At 39.8% G+C, this 23065-nt stretch overlaps 1 protein-coding gene across 8 annotated transcripts in view; it reads left to right on the forward strand.

Annotated features, from left to right (window-relative positions):
* taok3a (TAO kinase 3a) overlaps positions 1–23065 on the forward strand; it is a 207590-nt gene that overhangs the window by 87764 nt on the left and 96761 nt on the right. For 4 of the 8 annotated variants that reach the window (XM_070887693.1, XM_070887689.1, XM_070887697.1 and 1 more), the window contains exons 2-7: positions 4445–4554; positions 8685–8916; positions 10645–10716; positions 10937–11038; positions 15982–16027; positions 20534–20630. In XM_070887693.1, the coding sequence (XP_070743794.1) occupies positions 8785–8916; positions 10645–10716; positions 10937–11038; positions 15982–16027; positions 20534–20630 (449 nt within the window). In that variant the 5' untranslated portion in view covers positions 4445–4554; positions 8685–8784. The other 4 variants (XM_070887690.1, XM_070887694.1, XM_070887696.1 and 1 more) reach the window with 4 other exon arrangements.

Below are 23065 nucleotides of genomic sequence, written 5' to 3' on the forward strand. Positions count from 1 at the left end.
ATGAAGAACCTTTAACTTACCTTTCTTTGCAGAGTACTCACCTACCGCCCTGTTTAAGCAGCTTTCACAGGGCGGTTCCCTCGGCGATCTGGATGGGCTTCCGTCGAGGCCAAACTTATGCCCTGACCATTTTCTCAGCGATGCACGTCGGCGGTTTGGTCCCGGCAGGCATTTTGAGATTTGGGTGGTACCATTTATTAAAAAAAAAACTGAGGGGGAAACTTTCGCCGGGCGGTTTCTCTCGCAAAAACAGCTGTACCGTCGAGAAAATCGCTGAAAACCCGCCGAAAATGAAGGTGAATGTTTAGCCCCAAGTGTCTCTCATGAGCTATGACTCTTAAGCATTTTTAATAAAAACATGTAACTATTGGCCAGAAACCTGGGATTCCTAAGTGAGATGCAATAGGTTTTGTTGTTTTCTGTGCTGTCTTGTATAGATTTGTGATCTTGAATAGAACCAGTTAGTAGCTAGATTGGAGGTTATTGATCAAATTTGTTTCTTGGCAAATTTAAATTCCTTTTAAGTACCGATTGCTTGCAGCAGTATATTGGATTTATTAGTTAAAGACTAATTTGAAGATAACTCATCCATTCTGGACTGCAAATGTTTTTAAAAGAGCTGCAATATTTTTGATCCAGGAAATTTCCTTCAAACCAGGACTCTGCAGGTGTCTTATTTTTAATATGGCAAAAAAAGCTCTTTGGAATTCTACTGAAAACATTTCCTACTTTTTAAACTGGTTCTTGCCTATTTAGAATATTGACCAGATGAACATACATAAAATTAAATTCAAGAAAGTTGCATTTCCAGCTTCCTATTTTGCAGAATTACTATTCAAATAATGTCCTCGGCAAGCTAAAAGTTATATTTAATGTTTAAAATTCTGTTTATTCATAGAAATATGCCTATTGCAAACAACTAATTAGATTTTGTGCAGTAATGAAAGAATCATAGAATCTTACAGCACAGAAGGAGGCCATTCATCTCATTCTGTCTGTGCCGGCTCTTTGAAAGTGTTATCCAATTGGTCCTTTTGCCCTGCTCTTTGCCCATAGCCCTGCAGATTTTGTCTTTTTAAGTATATATCCAATTCTCTTTTTAAAAATTACTATTGAATCTGCTTCTACCATCCTTTCAGGCAGTACATTCCAGATCATAACTCGTTGCATACAAAAAAAATCTCATTTCCCCTCTGGTTCTTTTGGCAATTATCTTTAAATCTGTCTTCTCTGGTTACCGATCCTCCTGCCAGCTCTGTTAATCACTCCTTAACCTTTGCTCTAAGGAGAACAATTCCAGCTTCTCTAGTCTTTCACATAACTCAAATTTGTCATCCCTGCTATGATTTTGTTAAATTTCCTCGGCACCATCCAAGGCCTTCCAGAAGTGTGGTGCCCAGAATTAGGCACAATACTCCAGTTTAGGCCTAACCAGTGATTTATAAAGGTTTTGCACAGCTTCCTTGCTTTTGTACTCTGTCTCTGTTTATAAAGCCAAGGATCCTGTATGCTTTTTAACAGCTTTATCAACTTGCCCTGCTAACTTCAAAGATAAGTCTGAACCACCAAGCCTCTCCCTGCACCTCTTTTAAAATTGTACCATTAAGTTTATATTGCCTCTTCTCATTGTCCTCCCAAAATGTATCACTTCACATTTCTCTGCATTAAATATTATCTGCCACGTGTTTACCCATTTCACCAGTCTGTATCATCCTGAAGTTTGCTACTCTCCTCATCATAATTTAGCACATTTCCAAGTTTTGGTAAATGTTTAAATTATGCCCTCTGCACCCAAGTCATTAGTCTATATCAGAAAGGGCAGTGGTCCTAATAGCGACCCCTAGACATTTTCCGCCTGTCTGAAAAAAAGGTTTGTACTACTCTTTTCTGGTTTGGCTAATTTTATGTCCATGCTGCCACTGCCCCTTAAATCTCATAGGCTTCAATGTTTACAGTCCACTATCTTTAGCCTTCAAAATGTCTTTTGTAGGAAGCTATCATTGTAGTATTGCAGTATTGTATCAAATTGTAGAAGATGGTTTGACTCTGCTGACTTTTAAGGTGTTGGCCTTGGCTCAGTAGTCATACTCTTATTTCTGAGTCAGCAGGTCATGAATTCAAGCCCCACTCCAGAGACTTGAACATATAAAGAAAAGAAAGTCACCTTTCATCACCTCAGGACATTCCAAAGCACTTTACAGCCAATGAAGTACTTTGGAAGTGCAGTCACTGTTGTAATGTCGGAAACATGACAGCCAATTTGCACATAGCAAGCCCACTCGAACAACAATGTAATAATGACCATATAATCTATTTTTTGTTTGAGGGATAAATATTGGCCAGGACAGCAGGGATAACTTGCCTGCTCTTCGAAGTAGTGCCATGGGATCTTTTATGTCCACCTGAGAGCAGATGGGGCCTCGGTTTAACGTCTCATCTGAAAGGTGGCACCTCTGACTGTAGCAATCAGTTAGCACTGAACTGTAGTATCAGCCTAGATTTTCATGCTCTAGTCTCGAGTGGGACTTGAAACCACAACCTTCTGACTCAGAGGTGAGAGTGCTACCCACTGAGCCATGGCTGACAATTTAGGTTGACACTTCAAATTAATACTGAGTGAGTTCTGCACCATCGGAGGTGTCATCTTTTGGGTGAGACTTTAAACTGAAGCCCTGTATGCTCTCCAGTTGGATATGAAAGTTCCTATGGCACTTTTCGAAGAGGAGAAAGGAGTTCTTCAGGTGTCCTAGTCAACATTTAATCTTTAACAATCACCACCAAAGCAGAATACCTGATCATTTACCTTGCTGTTTGTGGGACCTTATTATGTGAAAATTGGGTGCCACAGTTCCCTACATTGCAACATTACATTTCAAAAGTGCATTTGAGTGTTTTGTGATGTCCTGAGGTGGTGACGGGTGCTAGGTTGTGAAAGGTGCTATATAAATGCAAGTTCTTTTCATTCTCTTTAGTCCCTTCTACCTCTTTGACCAAGCTTTTGGTCAACTGCGCTAATTTCTACTTACGCAGCTCGGTGTCAAATTTTTATCTCGTAATACCCCTGTGAAGCACCTTGGGATGTTTCACTATGTTAAAGGCGCTATATAAATACAAGTTGTTCTCTTTTCTCCCCCTTGCTTCTACACCCACCAAATTTTATGAAGTTTTGTTGTTAGGAAACTGAGATTGGCCAATTGCGAGTAGGTTTGTGATGGGGATAGCATCCACTAGAAACTAGTTACACTACCCAAACTGACTTATTGCAAAGACAAAAGACTCCCCTGCCTCCTCTCTCAACCCCATTTCTAAACTTAAATTCAAGCCCAGTTGCAGTGTTGACGGGTGCAGTATACTAATAAGTGTACTACTCTGTTCCCTTCATTGCTTTTGATTGGTTTATCTTGGAAAATGATTAAGGGATAGTGGCAGAATAGCTTTTTCAGATACTTATAACTAGTTGGTTTTGTCAAATTTTACAAGTGCACACTGAAAAATGGTGACATCTCAATGAGCTTTTATTCAACCTAGTGAGGTGCAGTGCTGTGCTGTATAAATCTTGAAAATCTGCAGACTATGTTGTAATTATTCTGCATGTTTGTTGCAATGACTGATTTGGTGTGCTAGTGCCAAAATCTGAGTTTGCGCTGGCTTTGGGACAAGCAAGTTTCTACAAGTGTTCTTACCAACTGATTGCAATGTAACTTAAGCTGAAACTTATTCTTCAAACTTTTTGGTGGGGTTGGTGGTGGGGGAGGGCACAATCAAAATAATTGTACCTAATTCTACCATTCTTAACTTTCAAAATCTCTAATAAGGCAGGATCCATAGCACCGCTGTATGTATGTATGGTGCTCTGCTGTATTCCTTTCTTCCCTGACCCTTTAACAATATAACTATATCTTGTGGCTTATATACCTCGTCATGTACTGTTAATGCTGAGCTGATAAGTACAAAAAAGTTGTATTGCCTTTAATTTTTAACAACCAGCAAGTCTGCATTCCAAATGCAGTTATGATTAGAACTGAATAGAGTGTTAAATCAAATGACCTAAAAAAATGGGAGGAGGAAAAATTCATTACTACCAGCATGTGGGAGAACTGGTTTTGTTTCATTCTCTGTTCTGTCCATTTCACTTTTGAAAATGTTTTAATCTGATACAAAAGGGAAGGAAGGTTTACAGAGACCACCACTGTTTAAAATGTGCATGTACTGTATTAAAATTGTGTTCGACATCTGGGATTACTATCTGCATTAAATTAATACCAAAATGCTATTCCAGTGGTTAAATAAATGAAGGATATAAAGGGATGTTGGAAGCGACTGGCAGTTTCAAAATTAGTGTACACTTGATTCTGTGCTGCTGCACTGAACATTCTGTTTTGTTAGAATTGGGTCATGAGCTGCATTTGCATTTTTTTTTAAAAGGGGCTTCTCTTCTCCATAGGTGTGTTGGGTGAACTGCAAGATCCAAGAACCGAAAATAATTCAAGACACACAATATGGTCCTGATGTGCAGGGGCTGAAGCAAGACATTTTAGTGAATCATTTTGAAAAGTATGTTATTATTAAATACTTATTTCCTTTACAGAAAGGAGGAAGGGTGCAAAATTGCCAGAGTTCAAAACCAAATTTAACCATGGGTTATTGAACTTAAACTATCACTGCATGTACTATACATGTATTGGAGTAAGCTGAATTATTGAAGTTTACTCTCAATATATTTTATTGCTCTAGCAAAAACTTGATTCCTTGCAATATGCACATAACTCTGTTCTCCAAAGAAGTACCACAATAGTACAAAGTGCCCGTTTCATACTAATTCCCAAGTGGTAATCCTACCAAATTTCCTCAAGTCCATTTCCCACTGCTTCTTTCAACGAAACTGCCATCCTTGAATAAATGTCCAATTGGTATCTATCGCTAAAATTTGGGACCTCTGGATACCAACATTGTACATAGAATACAGCATAGAAACAGGCTATTGTGGGTTTGTGTATTGCAACTCTTTTTTTATTTAAAACCTAGAAGTGGATATGTTTTGTTCGTGCATAAACTTGTATTTGTCACCAGTGAATGTTCTTGGGTTTTTAACATGTCTGATGCAACCACATCCAGAATGTGTTTGGATGAAAAATAGCCTCAGCAATTGTTTGGCCAACGAAAACACTTTTTTAAATTGATTTTAATTTTAAAAAGTGCAAGCTAGGAACAAGGAGTTTAGAAGAGGGGAAAAGATTATAGGCGATATTAGGTTATAGTAGTTTGATGAACAGTCAAATTTGATGGATTAAAAATAGGTTGGAGAGAATGAGTGGAATTGTTCAGATTTTTGGTATAGGGTTAATGCTACACTAATAATGCTACAAATGACATTTGGGTAGCAGCATTAGTATTCCTGCCGTGTATGGTGAAAATCTTTATAAAAAAGAGTCATGCTGGCAGAGTTGAATATTGACTGTCATTTGGAGAAGGAGGGATGTTACCAAATGAAGACTTATCATAACCCATGAATTCTTTTTTTAAATTGGAGGGCAGAAAGCAGAATTTTCAAAATTGTTTTTTTGTTGCTGTTTTCGTTCTTCCTTCTCCTGAGCGCTCAAAATCTTGCTCTATATACAGATGTTTTGCTACCCTTCTTAGCCAAGGTGTGGAGAGGGGAGGCTGGTTTGCCATTGTAGCACAATTGCTACAGCTCAACTGAATCCAGAAATTGGACTTGGGACCACCTTGTTTTTGTGGCTGAACACTACACTCTGTAGGCCGGATTTTCGGCTTTCGGTGTTAACGGTAGCAATACGGGAAACTTATTGTTAGCGCTGCACTACCGTTTTTAGGCCGAACTTTTGGCCTTTATATCTGCGCCAGGAAGGGGGATGTTCCACAAGCATTCAAGGTGCAAAACATGATTTTGAGCAACTTTAGTTTGGGGCCAGGAGCGTTGCGAGAAAGGCCCTGGGAGGGGGAAAAAAAATTCCAAAAACATTCACAAGACTGTTGGCTGTCTAATCGCTGCAAAAAAATGTAAAAATAAAAACATTAACTTACCTTTTTTGCAGGTTTTCATATTTATCGCTGCTGGCAGGTCTGCACCGACAGGTTTGTCCTGTCGCTATTTTGGGCGTGGCGTCTGGGTCGGGAGTGTGCCAAAACTCGGACGCAAACTCAATCTGAGTTGTTGCATGTCGGCGCACCTCTCCCTGGAGGCACTTGGAAGCGCCGCCACAAACAGGTACCCGAGGGTCCCGCCCGGACTTTGCAACCGGGTTTTCGCCATGGAGCGTCAAGTTGCAGCCAAAACCCGGTTGCAAACCTCTTAAATCCGGCCCAATATTATTTTTGCCCATTAGGTTGCTGGAAGAAAAATATTAATCAACTTGAACTAAACTTTTTATTATTCTGCCTAAAAATGTGAACATAGAAATTCTGTTCGTTTTATTCTACTTCAGAACTTTATAATATTTTGCTTTTATGAATAAAGGATATAATCTATCTACTCCAACAAAAAACAAATGTAATGGGAAGTTTTTTAAAAGCAAAATCAATAACGAATGTTGAAATCGTTGACATTGTTTGTGTTGCCTGAGCATGCATTACCAGCAAAAATACTGTTTAATAGGGATGCCTGTTTATTTTAGTAAATGGTCATGCACTGATAAGCATGTTGATACTTGTATGCACCAGTGAGCTTTCATTTAACACTTAGCACAGATTTAAATAAAATAGGAGATAAATGTAAATTTGATATACAATTAATTGACGTCATCCTGGATAGGTCTACTCCTTCCATTTTGACTACATTTAAATGCTCGTTTCTAAGTTCTATCATATCAGAACTAATAGTTTGATGAGCTTTGTACTGAAAAAAAAATTACAATCCTCCTTATTGTAATTTGGTAAATAGCAATTATGTTATGGAGGGTATAGAATCATAGAATCTTACAGCACAGGAGTGCCCATGCTGGCTCTTTGAAAGAGCAGTCATGCTTAATACCACACCAACGTTCCCCCTAAGGTGAATTGGAAGGTCTCACGCAGGTTGCTTACAAGCTGGAAGAGATGCTGTGCATGTGTGGACGCGCAGCAAATTTAAAGAGACCGTGCACAGAATAAATTTGAGGGAACATTGTACCACATCCCTCTTTTTGGCCATAACCCTGTTAGTTCCACATCTTCCAGTACCTGTCCCACACTCTCTTTTTAAAAATTATTCATGGAATCAGCTTCCACTACCTTTTCAGGTGGAGTGTTCCAGATCCCGACAACTTTGAGTGAAAACATTTCTTCTCCTCCTCCCCTCCAGATCTTTTGCCAATGATTTTAAATCTTTGATCTCTGGTTATTGACCTACTCGCTAGAGGAAATAGTTTCTCTCTAGCTACTCTTATCAAAACGTCTCATCATCTTGGAAACCCTCTTATTAGTTCACCTTTTAACCTTCTCTGTTTCAAGAGCAGTCCTAACTTTTCCAGTCTCTCCTCATAACTGAAGTCCCTCATCCCAGGTAGCATCCTGGTAAACCTCCTCTCTACTCTTTCTAAGGTCATTAAATCTTTCCTGAAGTGTGGTGCCTGGAATTGTCCACAATACTCCAGCTGAGGCTTAACTAGTGATTTCTTAAGTTCTATCATATTCTCTTGCTTTTATATTCTATTCCTGTATTTATAAACCGAGGTAACCCATATGCTTTTTTAACCACCTTATGATCTTGCCCTGCCACCTTTTAATGATTTGTGTATATGGACACCAAGATCTCTCTGCTCATCTACACTGTTCAAAATTGTGCAAGAGTCTAGGGTTACGTGAGTCAATTTTGTAATATGTATTCCTATTGGTGCAATTCATATGTTTGAGGTTTAGCATAACCAAAATGAGCCCGGGTGCCTTCATATTTTTGACAGCAGCATTTACTTTAGAGTGCTATGTGTTGACAGCATAGCATGGTGTTCTACTGGTGGCTCCACCTCACTTTGCATTGGAGGAAAGCCATAGCTCTATGCAAACTCAGAGCTTTGCTCAACAACATTACAATGCTGGTGAAAATGTTGATCATGAAGAGCAGATTGCTAGTTGCCTGGTATTACCCTGCACGGTGAGTTAGCTCAGAGCTCTGTGGACTAGTTGTTCTCTTGATTTATTTATTGATACTAGAAATGCAAAGGCATTCTACTGAACTACTTTACATTTTTGAAACAACATTTAGAAACTGATGGGAGTTTTTCTGCCTACGGTATGATGCCTAAGTGATCTGAGACTACCTACTTGAAGTGATCTTGAACCATTTGCTAAGAATTACCCTTGTATAGGAACTCTAGGGTAAGAATGGAGTTGTACCATTTGGAGTCGCCTCCCTGGGTCAGTAGTGGAGTGCTTGAGGGAAAGTTAGGAAAATTAAGGCTGGGGCCTGAAATCACAGCTGCTGACGGATGACTAGCAGCAGATAAACATTTAGAGCACAAGACAAGATAACATAGATGCTACCTTATTTTTCCCCAAAGAATAATGTTTTTAATGGATATATTTTTGAAATGTGTTCTGTGCAATAATTTTCTCCCATTTAAATGTAATGTTGACTCCTGGAATATTTGTCATTAATCAAAAATAAAATGCATAATTAACTACACTGCAGAAAGCAAATGAAGTGTACTGAAATGTTGTAGCGTTTATGTTTTCTTTTACCCCCTCAGGTCACCTTTTACAACTGCTGCTGTTTTTAAAGGAGCATTTGTCGATGAAGGGAGAAATTTGTGAACCCAACACCAATCACTCCGTCTTTGATGGGCAAGAATGCCGTCTTCAACACAGAAAGGGGCAGTGAGAGATCCAGAGGTTTCTGAACTGTTCTTTAAAGAAGATCCAGAGGAACTGTTCGTTGACCTGCATGAAATTGGCCATGGAAGCTTTGGGGCTGTTTATTTTGTAAGTGAGAACTTGTTTAAAACCATTTCTGAACTGGTATGTTTTTGAAATGCCAAATTAAACATTGAATTTTACAACTGATGTCAGTTAACACTAGTGATAGTAAAATATACTGTTCTGTTTAAATCTGGTTAATCCTGTAAATACCTGAAAATACATTATTATAATGCCCCCCCATATTAATCAGTAACTTTTGTGACGTTGAGTACTAATAATTTTTTTAAAAACTCGCGGCATTTAGATTACCTGGCAGTATAGAAATTACCTGATGTGCTTTTTTTTAAAAAAGGCTGGTGCATTGGAGGGTGCAGTAATATTGAGAGAGATTCCTGAAGCAGAACAGAGAAGTGCTTTTGGGAAAAAAATCTTGTTGGAAAGAACAAGCAGCAAAAAGGACTATACGCAGAGAAAAAAAAAGTCAAAGATTTTCTGGAACAAAATAGGAGTTAGACATCTTGCAAATAAGAGGATATATGAGCAATATAGGCCTTGGGGAGGGTGCAGACGAGATTTACCAGAATGATACCAGGGGTGAGGGACTTCAGTTATCTAGAGAGACTAGAGAAGTTGGAATTGTTCAGATTAAGGGGAGATTTGAGAGGTGTTCAATATCTCAATCTCTCACTCGCGTTCTCTCTCTCTGACTGGTTGGGTTGAATCACCATTTTATAATATATTGCGATACCACAAGTTCCGGTAGTATACGAGTTATGTCACTGGACTGAACTAATGATCCAGAGAGTTCAAATCCCACCACGGCAGCAGGGGAATTAAAAAAAAAAAAAAAAAAAATTTTTTTTGAAAGCTAGTATCAGTAATGGTGACCATGAAACTACCAGATTATCATAAAAACTTGTCTGGTTCACTAATGTCCTTTAGGGAAGAAAATCCTTACCTGGTCTGGCTTATGTGACTCCAGATGCACAGAGATGTGGTTGACTCGTAACTGCCCCTGAAACGGCCTAGGAAGCCACTCGGTTCTTTTCAAGAAGGCGGCTCACCACCAACTTCCTGCGGGTAATTAGGGAAGGGCAATAAATGCTGACCTTGCTGGCGACGTCCACGTACTGCGAATGAATAAAAAGAAACGTCATATTCTAGTGTAGAGCAAGCAAAACTAAAATTTAATTTTGTTCACTTTGGTGAAATAATGCATCTTCGCCTGTGTCTTCTGAAACTGAAATGCCTGCTGTCAATTTTAGTTTATGATTTCCTAGAAGTTGGCACTTTATGCTGCCAATACAACAGGGTAGATTTACATTTTACACAAGTCAGGCCCAGTTGCAAGCGATTGAGTCCATTTATATGGGCGTGCATGTGGTAAAATAGACATTTATTTCTTTTGGTTCACTCTTGATCCAGTTGGTTGGTTGTTGGAATGCCAATTGTTGAAGTAGCAGAACGACAAGATCAAAGATTACAATTGCAACTGGAGCAATAAGCAAAGTGAAATTTAAATTCTGGCATGCCTGACAAGTAGCCATGCAATTAAGTATATCACCATAGGTGGGATTAGTGGTTCCTATTTTATAATTCCTATTAGTGGTTCCTAGGTGACCGACCTAATGGAAATGATCTAACCCTCGCCTTGTATAATTACTTGAATAGGAATGGTAATTGCTTCACTGTCTCTCACACTTTAGATGGAGTAAAATAATCTTTGTGTGTGTGTGGCTTAAAAAAATACAGATGATTCATCGGAAGTATTTTTGTCTATTTAATCTTCAGGCCAGAAATGCTCGCACATCTGAGGTGGTGGCAGTCAAGAAAATGTCCTATAGTGGTAAACAAATAACAGAGGTAATGACATTTAAGATTGTTCCATTATCTTAAATATTTCAATTCAGCAATTTTTTAAATGGAACGTTCTTATAGGAGTCGAGGCTATTTTTTTTTTTGAAGGAGATACTTTGCAGGTACCAGTGACAATTATATTTAATATTTTGTGGTTGGGTCTTTTAAAATGTGCAGTGAATCTATTATGCACATCATTTATCTAATCATTAATTATGATTTACAGAAATGGCAGGACATTATCAAAGAAGTAAAATTTCTGCGACACCTCAAACATCCAAATACTATAGAATACAAAGGTTGTTACTTAAAGGAGAACACTGCCTGGGTAAGTTGCAGTGTTTCCAGATTTTTTATAATCATACTGTACAATTAGTATCTTAAAAGGGTAAAGTAGACACATTAAATACAGAAGAAATTTTAGAATTGGAAACTGATGCTGTAGAATCCTATTGTATCAGTTGGTGAAAATTAATAGTCAGAAGTGCTTTATTGAAACCAGGTGAACACTAAAGTCTACATGTAGATCAGTAGCCATTCAGAGGTACTATGTAAATCATCTTGAATGCAGGGTGAGCACCACATTTCATTGGAGCAGCATTTTTGGGGCTAAATCTTAAAGCTTGATCACATTTCTTTCAGCTTTCACCACTTCAATAAAAACAAAATACTGCAGATGCTGGAAATCTGAAAAAAAAATAAAATGCTGGAAATACTCTGTCAGGCAGCATCTGTGAAGAGCGAAACAGAATTAACGTTTCATGTCAATGACCTTTCATCAAAACTGGAAGAAGTTGGAGATATAAAAGTTTAAAAGCAAGTACAGAGGCATGGAAAGGGGGCAGAGGAGGAAGAAAGAACAAAGGTGGAGGACAGGAGTGATTAAATGACTAAAGGGATGATGGTGCAAGGCAAAAAGGAGTGGTAATGGGACAAGTAAAGAAACAAACAATTGGTCTAAAGGAACTGTAAATTGCAACAGCAGAACCATTACCGACACCTGCTGTGTAGAAAAAATAACAGAGTTATTGAAACCAATGTTGTGTTCAGGAGGTTGTAAAGTGCCTAATGAAAGATGTGGTGCTGTTCCTTGATCTTCCATTGAGTTTCATTGGAACAGTGTAAGCGGCCGATGTCAGAGTGGGAATGGTACGGAGCATTAAAATGGCAAGCAACTGAAAGCTCGGGGTTATAATTGCAGACTGAACGGAGGTGTTCAGCCAAGTGATCACTCAATATGAGTATAGTCTCCACAATGTAGAGGAGACTGCATCGTGAGCAGCAAATACAGTATAGTAAATTGAAAGAAGTACAAGTAAATCACTATTTCACCTGGAAGGAGTGTTTGGTGCCTTGGACAATGTGAAGGGAAGAGGTGAAAGGGCAGATGTTGTTTCCTGCACTTGCATGGGACGGTGTCATGGAAAGGGAAGTGGGTGCTGGCAGAGCAGGATACCGTGGATGGAACGGTCCTTTCGGAATGCTGAAAGGGGAGAGGAAGATATGTTTGGTGGTGGCATCGCACTGAAGGTAGAGGCTGATTGGGTGGTAGATGAGGGCAAGGGGGACCTTATGATGGCTCTGGGAGAGAGGGCAAGGTGTGAGAGCAGAAGTGTGGGAAATGGAACGGACACTGTCGAGGATCCTGTCATCCACAGTGCAGAGGAATCCTCGGTTGAGGAAAAAGGAAGTCATATCGGAAGCACTGGTGTGGAAGGTGTCATCATCTGAAATGATGCGGCGGAGAAATTGGGAGAATGGAGAATACAGGAAGTGAGGTGGGTAAAAGTATAATCAAGGTAGCTCTGGGAGTTAGTGGGTTTTTAGTAGATATTGATCGATAGCCTAGACCCAGAAATGGAGACCGCGAAGTCGAGGAAAGGAAAGGTTGGAGATGGACCATGTTAAGGTGAGGGAGGGGTGGAATTTGGAAGCAAAGTTGTTGAAATTTCCCTGTTTGGGGCGAGAGTAGGAAGCGCACCAATACAGTCATCAATGTACCGGAAAAAGAGGTGAGGTAGGTGACCTGAGTAGGACTGGAACAAAGAATGTTCTGTGTATTCCACAAAAAGGCAGGCATAGCTAGGATCCATAAAGGTTCCCATAGCAACACCTTTTACTTGGAGGAAGTAAATTGAGTCACAGGAGAAGTTGTTTAATATAAGAAAATGTTGAGCCAGGCAAAGGAGGGTGGTGGTGGTGCATGGGGACTGGTTGGGCTGCCGTTGAAGGAAGAAGTGGAGTGTCTGTAGGCTGTTCTGGTGGCGATTGGAGGTGGAGAGAGACTGGATGTTCGTGGTGAAAAGGAGGTGGTTAGAGCCAGGAAACTGTTGAAGTGGTGGAGGGCATCGGAAGAGACTAGACAAGGAGAGAAAAAATAGTTGAGATAGGAAAAAATAACTTCAGTGGGGCAAGAATGGGCTGAAACAATGGATCTACCAAGGCAATCCTGTTTGTGGATCTTGGGAAGGAGGTAGAAGTGGGCTGTGCAGGTTTGGGGGAACTATGAAGTTGGAAGTCGTTGGGGGAGTTGGGGAGGAAAATTGTTCTCCAGAGGAGATGAGGGCACTGACTGTTGGAAAACAGTAGTTTGATGTTCGTTGGTGGGGTGAATCATTTTCTGTAAATCTTTTCCCTTCAAGTATTTATTCAATTCTCTTTTGAATGCTACTATTGAATCTGCTTCCACCACCCTTTCAGGCAGTGCATTTCAGATCATGACAACTTGCTGTGTTTTTAACAAAAAAAGTTTCCTCGTGTCGTCTTTGGTTCTTTTGCGAATCATCTTAAATCTATGTCCTCTGGTTACTGACCCTTCTGCCACTGGAAACAGTTTCTCCTTTAATCCATCAAAACCATTCATGATTTGGAACACCTCCAATCCAATCTCCTCTTGCCCTTCTCTGCTCTAAAGAGAACAACCCCAGCTTCTCAAGTTTCTGCATAACTGAAGTCCCTCATCCCTGGTGCCATTCTAGTTAATCTCTTCTGCACCCTCTCCAAGATCTTGAGATCCTCCCGAAAATATGGTACCCAGAATTGAACACTGCTCCAGCTGAGGACTTAACCAGTGTTTTATAAAAGTTTAGTATTATCCCCTTGCTTTTGTACTCTGTTCCTCTATTAATAAATCAAAGGATCCCAACTTTTAAAACAGCCTTCTCAACTTTTCCTGCCACCATCAAAGATTTGTGTACATACACCCCCAGGCCGCTCTGTTCCTAACCTCCCTTTAAAATTGTACCATTTAGTTCATATAGCCTCTCCTCATTCTTCACACTTCTCTGCATTCAATTTCATCTACCATGTGTATGTCCTCCTGAAGTCTTTTATGATCTTCCTCATTGTTTACTACATTTCTGTGATTCGTATCATCTGAAAACATTGAAATTATGCCCTCCAAAATCCAGGTTATTAATGTATATCAAAAAAAGCAATGGTTCTACTACCACCCCCCCTGGAGAACATCACTGTATACTTCTTTCCAGTCTGAAAAACAACCATTCACCACTACTCTCTGCTTTCTGTCCCTTAGCCAATTTTTATCTATGCTGCCACTGTCGCTTTAATCTCCTGGGCTTTAATTTTAATAACGTCTCTCTTGTGATACTTTGTTAAATGCTTTTTGAAAGTCCATATACGCATCAATCGCACAACCACCTCCATTACTTCATCAAAGAACTCAAATCAAGTTAGTCGAACATGATCTGTCTTGAACAAATCCTTGCTGATTTTCATTTGTTAGCTTATAATAATTGCAATTTGGAAAAGTTTGTCCCGAATTAATGTCTAAACGTTTCCCCACCACTAACCTTCAGCTGACTGGCCTATAGTTGCCGGACTTGTGTGTATCTCCCCTTTTTTTAAACGGGTGTCACATTTGCAATCCTCAGTCATCTGGCACTACACCCATATCCAAAGAGGATTGGAAGATTGTAGCCAGAACCTCTGCAATTTTTATCCTTGCGTCCCTCAATACCCTAGAATGCCTCCCATCTGGACCGGGTGACTTTGCCTTTTCTACTTTGAGCACTGACGACCTTTTAAGTACATACATCCTCGTTTATTTATTTTTTCTTAATGGTCTTGATTCTGAAGAAAAGTTGGGCTAATTTGAAAATATTCTTTGTCCTATAATTTAAAATATTAAAGGTCCCTGTCACACAAACAAAATTGCACAGTCTGACTTTTATGAAAATTCAAAGAAATTATTTGCTGCATTCTGAAATCCGTTTGAAAATAATTTTAGTCAGAAGTTAAAATGTATTTGATTGTTGGAGATTTATAGAATGTGGCTCCAATGTCTTGTGCTGTAAAGACTATGTTGGGGATGCTTCATGTTTCAGTAATAGACATATTTGCCACTTTGATGTGGTTGTGCTTTTGAAGTGAGATCAAAAGTCTGCTTATGAATTCATAGCATTGACGAAGGCCATTGGGCTTCAACTAAGTCTTCAACTGGAACCATGTACTCTCATATTATTTACCTGCCCTTTTCCTACATCCAGATACACAAATCACTAAAAATAGTGATGCAGGCTAATAAGACCATTTAATAATAATAAAAAAAGCAACAGAGCACTGGGGTTCATTTCTCGAGGGATAGAATTGCAAAGCAGAGAAGTTATGTTAAACTTGTATTGAACCTTGGTTAGACAACACTTGGAGTACTGTGCATGTATTATAAAAAGGATATATATGCATTGGAGAAGATGCAGAAACAAAGATGAGATAATTGAGAGGATATACTTATCACGAAAAGCTGAACAGGCTGGGGCTCTTTTCTCGAGAAAAGAGAAGACTGAGGGGTGACCTGATAAGGTCTTTAAGATAATGAAAGGATTTGATGGGGTAGATGAAGAGAAAATGTTTCCACTTTTGTGGAGTCCAAAACTAGTGGTCATAAATATAAGGTAGTTTCTAACACATCCAATAGGAAATTCAGGAGAAACATCTTTGCTCAAAGGTGGCTAGAATGTGGAATGAGCAACCACAAAGAGTAGTTGAGGCAAACAGCATAGATGTATTTAAGGGGAAGCTAGATAAGCACATGAGGGAGAAAGGAATGGAAGGATATGCTGAGACGAAGTAGGATGGGAGGAGGCTCATATGGAGCATAAACACCGGCATGGGTTGTTGGGACAAATAGCCTGTTTCTTTGCTGTACACTAGATGCAACTCTTGCATTTTTCCTTTTTAAAATATTTATCCAATTCCTTTTTAAATGATCTTGTTTCTGCCTTAATAATGAAGTATGTGGTGTAATTTCAGATGGTTATGGAATACTGCCTAGGATCAACTTCTGATTTACTAGAAGGTGAGTTTCTCTCATGAAATTAAACTGAATATTTCATCAGCTATCATATAAGCATTGAAAACTTGGGTCTAAAGTACAAAATCAGTTATTCAAATACAGTGCATCACAACTGTTAAACATTGTTATATTTCTACTTTTGTGTAAAATATGTCCATTTTTCACGGGACCCAATAGTTTTGCTTACAAAAGTAATCAGGATGTAAAGCAGGACATTTTTTTTAAGTACATATATGGGCTGTCTTGTTTACATCTGAGACAATCCTCCCATGAGCCACACAAATCAGAAATATCCAATATTCAGTTTACAATCTGGTGGGTCAGCTGGTGTAATTTTTGAAAATGTGGGGAAGGGTTACATCTGGGCACAGTGACCTTAGATTAAGAAAGGAACATCAGTCTGCCTTCTGCTTTTGATTGTGATGTACAGCAATCCCTACTGCAAGTGGATGGATGTAGACCTGGGTGGGGACAAGAATAGGCCTGGTTCTGATGTCCTCAACAATCTGATAGCATTGTCAATGCTGTTCTGCAAACTCATGTATAAGCAATGGCTTTTTGAATGAAGAGGCTGAAGGTGACCATGCTCTAATAAAGAAGTGATGCTGTCAGGAGGGAACAAAATTGGAGGAAATAAACCACACATGTTTGTTACACATCTTCCTCTAATTCCTTTTGAAAAATCCTCTTGCTTAAAGTGTCAGCTGCAGCTCAGCATAGCACTCTCACTTCTGAATTAGAAGATTGTGGGTTCAACTCCAGGGTCTTGAGCACAAAATCTAGGCTGACACTAGTGCAATACTGAGGGAGTGCTGCACTGTCTTGTGAAGGTGCCATCATTCAGTTGAGACGTCAGAGCGAGGCCCCGTCCTCCCCCCTCCGGTGAATGTAAAAGATCCCTTGGCACTATTTGAGAAGAGCATTAAGGTTATCCCTTGGCCAGCACCTAAATACAGATTATCTGATCGTTGTAGCATACAAGAGCTTGCTGTGCGCAAATTGGTTGCTGTGTTTCCTACATTACAATAGTGACTACACTTCAAAAGTACTTAATTGGCTGTAAAGTGCTTTGGGACATCCTCAGTTCGTGAAAGGCGTTTTTTCCACGTAAATTCCTCGTGTAGGAAGTTTAGGTCGTCTGATTTGGGAGTCTCACCAAGACCACTACTGTAGCTGCTCTGTGAACAGAAGGTACATGTGCATTACAAAAAGGAGAGCCATCTAAGTTTAAAATATTTACCCAAACGTGCTCACATTACATTACAGTCATGTTTCTCCCCACTCTGGGAGAGAAAGTGAAAATGTAAGTGCCCCTATATTTATTTTACATGTGAACTGCTTTTTCATTTTTCACACTTCTGTGAAAAATTTTACTTGCCTGGATTTTGCAGTTAGTGGCTAACAACAGCACTCACCGTTCATGACACTTGCAGCTGCCTACAGACTTTTCATGGGCTTTTATGTGGCAACCTACGCTCATTGGGAGTCTGAAACAGCATGGCGTCCTCTACAGAGAATCTGCGACCTGTATGAACAGGTCAAGTAACAGCGTGTCTCTTCAACCAATCAGTTGAAGAACCTTAGAGATACGCAGAGTCTAAACCAGGAAGTTGAAGTTAAAATATTTAATTCAATGTAAAAGCATGTACAGAACTGAAATGAAGAGGGAAAGAAAGATGAGATAAAAGGGACAAAGAAAAAGTTTTTTTTAAAGTTCTAATTTTAAATTTTTTACAAAATCTCTAACAATAACTAAAATCTGAAGGAATGAGACTCCACACTTGTAAAATACATGTTCAGTGCCAGAGGGGTGGTTTGGTAGTAATTAAGACTTAGCATGCCATTAAAAATTCACTTACACTTGAATGGACTAGTCCTAACTTTTGCTGGCATGTTTAGTGGGCATCTAGTGGGTAAGTACTGCAACTTCACACCCTTCGTGTGTTTGAATGCTAAATCTCTCAGCGAGGTACCAGTGTAGCAAAGCTTGTGGAGAAGCAGGACAAATTGGACAGGGACTTCCTGATTTCCATGTTTAACTGCACATGTGTGGACAATAGAAGTTACTATCTGATTTACGTCTGAGTCATGGTGAACGTTGCTAGCTTCACCATTATTTCTACTGCAAAATCTGGGCCATTTTGATTATATGCTTGTGGAATATATAATAGAATTAATGGGCTCAATTTTGCCCAACCCCTTTTTTCGGCGCACTTACCTTAAGTGCACCGATTTTGCATGCTGGAAATGGCGCCGGAAAAAAGTTGCCCCATCCTGCCCACTCTTCCGAGTCCCTGGAATCCCAGCGTGGCGTGCATTGTGAAGTGGGGGGGGCGGAGCAACAGGCTAGCGCAGAAAACAGTGCCGGCACCTGCGCGCATGCGTAGTGAAGTCTGCGCGCATGCTCCTGCCCTCTCAGCGGGCTGTGAGCAGGACCCGATGCTTGCAGCCCCTGTCCCCGGCCGACCGGACGCGCCGATCTCGCCGCACCCTATCCCCGGCCGAGTGGCCTCCCACACCGGCCGGCCGGTCCACTGAGTTCCTGGGCCGAGGTAGGACTGCAGTTTTATTTTTTATTCATTGATGATTGTGCTTGAGAGTTTTGATTGGGGCGTGGGTGGGAGGAGGAGGAGAGGTTTTTTTGCGGGGGGCAGGGGGGTAGGAAAAAGAGTGTTTTGATTGAGGGGGGCGGGGCGGGACTTTTTTAATAAAAAACTTGATTCTGGCATAAAAGTAGGACTTCTATTTTTTATTATTGATTGCTTATTATTTTTTGTGCTTTGTAAGTCTTGGTACTTTAAATGTACTAACCTGCGCCGATTTCTTAACTGCCCACAATGTTTTTCAGAGCTGGCCACATACATTGACCTAAGTTGATTTGGAGTAAGTTTTAGCTGACCAACGTGGCATAAGTGGCCAAAGCTGGCGTAAGTGTCTGGAAACGCCCCCATTTGGGGAAAAAAAACGGAACTAAAAAAAATCGTACCTAACTGACTTACTCTGGAGCAAATTTTTTGGGAAAAAAATGGCATTTTTTAACTTGCGCCTGAAAAAACAACTTACTCCAAAAAAATTGATGCAAGTCATGGCCAAAATTGGGCCCAATATTTTGTAAATAAAGGCATTTGAGAGACCGGGTACATAAGCCATTAAATGCTGGCTTGTGGTTACAAGAAACATTCAAAAAGACTAATGCGTTGTATAGATTCATTGCTGGAATGATAGTCAAACGTTATTTGTAATATTCACTTTTGGCCGCCCTCCCTTGGGAAAGAATATACTGGCCTTGAAGTCCAGCACTGATTCACCAGAATGATAACCTGGGAAGAGGAGACTAAGCTATGATAAAAGACTTGGTCCTACTTTTATCTTTCTTGAAAATGAGAGTGAAGGGAATTGACAAGGTAGATAAGGAACAACTCTTCCTTTGTAGGATAAGTTGTAACAATGTCACACAATTCAAACTAAACCAGTTACGTGAATCCAGGAAAAATACTACTTTACACAAGTTATGGGCCTGTGGAATGCACTGCCCCAAAGACCATTAATGCAGGATCAGTTGAGATGCTTAAGACAGAGATGCGTACTTGGGAAGTAAAAGAATAAAGGGACATGGAGAAAAGATTGGGACTTGGAATTAAAAGCTGTCAAGGCTATCAAATTGATTAAGTAGTTTCGATGGGCTAAATGGCCTACTCTTGTTTCTGTATAATTCTTGCAATTTTCTTCCTCCTATGTTATAACTTTAACTTTCCCTTCTTTTAGAGCCCCTTTGCAACAACCAAGTGGGCTGACAAAGTTTGCTCGGAGCCTGTGCCACTATGCAACAGGTTTCCAAGAAGCGAACAATCAGTTTTCATAGACTGCTTTATGTATATGTTTTAAACTTCTTTCTCGCCACCTTATGAGCGAGTGCCTCCACTGATGTGACTAAGATGAATCTGTGGCAATGAATCTGTGTTCTGCTACTGTGCTGCAGTATATTGATTTATATATACATGTTCAAAATTTGAGCTTGCATGTCAAAATATTTTCAGTTCCACCTATGCATTACTTGACCAGGGAGTACTTGATGCTGACATTCAATGCCTGAAGTACAATCATCAGTTAAAGCTTCACTGGAAGAAAAAGCTAACACAAATTTAAATTATAGATTTATTTAATTTAAATTTAATTATTGAGTTTTGCCTGCTTGCATATATTTGCAGTCCTCTTACTTAAAGTAATGCTTTATTTTAAGTAAAATTAGCATGGAAGGGAATTTAAAACACTGTTTCAGTTGCTATTGTATTACAATATTTTAGTGTCCGGTTCATGTTCAATTTTAATATTTTGAATGCTTTAAAGAAAAATGAATACCAGCTTTCAAAGTCTCGTTTAATGTTCTGTTCCTGCTGGAATTTTATGCCTGGCTTTCTTTCCAGGATTTTGATGCATACAACGAAAGTGTGGTGCATACAACGAAAGTCTGTAGAATTCTGATTTTCCAAAATGTATTTCCTCCTATAGTTCACAAGAAACCACTTCAGGAAGTGGAGATTGCTGCCATTACCCATGGTGCCTTGCAGGGGCTGGTCTACCTGCATTCTCATAATTTGATACACAGGTGAGTTAATATAACAAAATAAATTGTAATTTTACTTGAGTATCTCTTTAAAAAGTGTGACTTTTCCCCTGAAGATTCAGTTTATAAATCTACATGAGAACCGTCAGGGACGAGGAAACACTATTTAACCTGTCAAAACGTATCCTTTATCTGGTACATTAACCTTGCTATTGTGGCAGAGTGTTATGTTTTGAATAACCCCGACAATTTTGGCACTATTACTTTGTTGGTAAGTTGTTCCAAACTTTTGTGAAGGTTTTTTCTTCTTCAGAAATCTGTTGTAAATTTACTTCAATAATTTCCCTTTAAGCTCTCTCCCTATTTCCTTGGCTTATTTTGAAGTAATAAACTGCATTTATCATATTTTATATACAGACACTTAAATGAGGTCCCTTTTAACTTCTTGCCATTTAGACCTAAAGCACATAGGCTTATGTAATCTTTGCCTGTAGATTAATCCCATTGCACTTATCAGGCTGCTTCCTGTTTTCGAATGCAAGAACATAGTTCATGTGATATGACAAAACTGGAGAGAGCGTTCTCTATTCTGACTTGATTAGCAAAAGTGTAAAGACATTGCTGTGTAATTAATTATTCTAGAAATCTACCCCATTTTCCAAAAATAAGTGAATTGCAGGAAAAAAGTGAAAATACCACTTTGTGGCTGGCTTATTGCAGTTCTGTACTCTGGTCATCGACATGGAAATAAGATTTCACTCAAATTTGCTGTATAAATTGGATATGACTTTAAGTCTAGCATGTACTTAGTAAGGCTTCCTAATTTTGGTACACTCGTGGGACGGGTCCCATTAAATGAGTGCCTTTTTCAAATCTTTACGTGGCTGGTCCCAGTGCAAAGTCCAGCGCATCATCACAGGCCAAGGAGGGTTGCGGGTACTTGGGTGTTTGGGAGGACCGGATAGATTTTCATGAATATGGATGGCCAGCACGGAGGTCTCCAAGCATGGAAGCCACCACCAAGGTAGAGGCAAAACTGAGTCATTGTCATGAGGTTAAAGTGAATTGCCCTTTAGTCGTCATATTGATGTATACAATGCTTTATTATCACACACATTATTATAACAAACAATACATCAATGATGACAAACAAATACCAACCATATACAACTATTTACACCTGGTTCCACATCTTGGGACTCTGGTAGTGAAATTTTGGACAGTTTTTCGATAGTCTCTTCGACTATTTCTGAGGTGCTTCTCCTCGGTGTCCTTTTTGATATCCTCAACTTGGAGAATTTTCTCGTGGCTCCTGATCCCTTGGAATGGCGGTGACTTCCTATCCAGGGTAACCTCTGAGTTGGTTGCATTCAAATTGTTGTTGCTCTTGTCTGGTCACGATCTTGATTGGCAGAGTCTGGTTTGGTCAGCCCTGTAGGAGCGAGTCTGACATCGGGTTTTGTCTGGGCCTCATCCCAGTATGAACACCTGAAAGATATCAACATGGACCATTTTTCTTGGGTTTGCTATTCCCTCCTACAGGAAGCATGATTGTCAGTCAATTTGATGACAACGATGTGTTGCCGGCAGGACGATGTATAGGTATGACTCACTGTGACTTAGCACTCAATTGATGGCCATAGCTACATCATTCCCCTTGACTCCCCAACAATAAGATGGAAGACTTACAGGTTTGAGACCTCCTCAAAAGCTCTGCGGTAACTCTTAAGAGGTTGAGGCAGTTGTGGTTACCCTACCTATTTTGAGTTACTTGGCCAGTCGTTTAGCCAACATTGAAATGTTGCCCAGCAGGACCACATGGAGGTACGACTCACTATGACTTAGAACTCAAAAGGTGCCCACAGATACTTCGTAACACTAGACTTCCCCAAGAGAATCATTGCCGAATGCTACTGAGACCTACTGACCAGTTTTATCCCTGGTCTCTGCGGAGTTAACTGATCTCTGTTGGGACAGTGATGGGTATGGATAGGACAAATAAAATTCCTCTCCTTGTGGCTATCCAGTGACTCTGGAAAGTGTACACCTGTCCATTACAACAGTGACTACACTTCAAAAGTAGTAAATTGGCTGTAAAGCACTTTGAGACATCTGATGGTCGTGAAAGGTGCTATATAAATCCAAGTCTTTCTTTATACTGGTATTTTGCGATTCGGTTTGGCCCAATCTCCCCAACACCAAGTATCTGCTACCACTCACTATGTAGCCTTGAACATGAAGAATCACTATTTAGGCAAATATCAGATGTTGGTGCCTGTGGAACCGTAACCGAGCAGGGAGCCTTGTTCTTTGGACAAGGATGGAGACAATTTTGATCAGTAACAATAACTTGCATTTATATAGTGTCTTTAACGTAGTAAACATCCCAAGGCGCTTTGCAGGAGTGTTATCAAACAAAATTTGACACCGAGCCACATGAGATAGTGGGACAGGTAACCAAAAGATTGGTCAAAGAG

This window comes from Pristiophorus japonicus, chromosome 8, assembly GCF_044704955.1.
Source record: "Pristiophorus japonicus isolate sPriJap1 chromosome 8, sPriJap1.hap1, whole genome shotgun sequence".
Classification (NCBI taxonomy): domain Eukaryota; kingdom Metazoa; phylum Chordata; class Chondrichthyes; family Pristiophoridae; genus Pristiophorus; species Pristiophorus japonicus.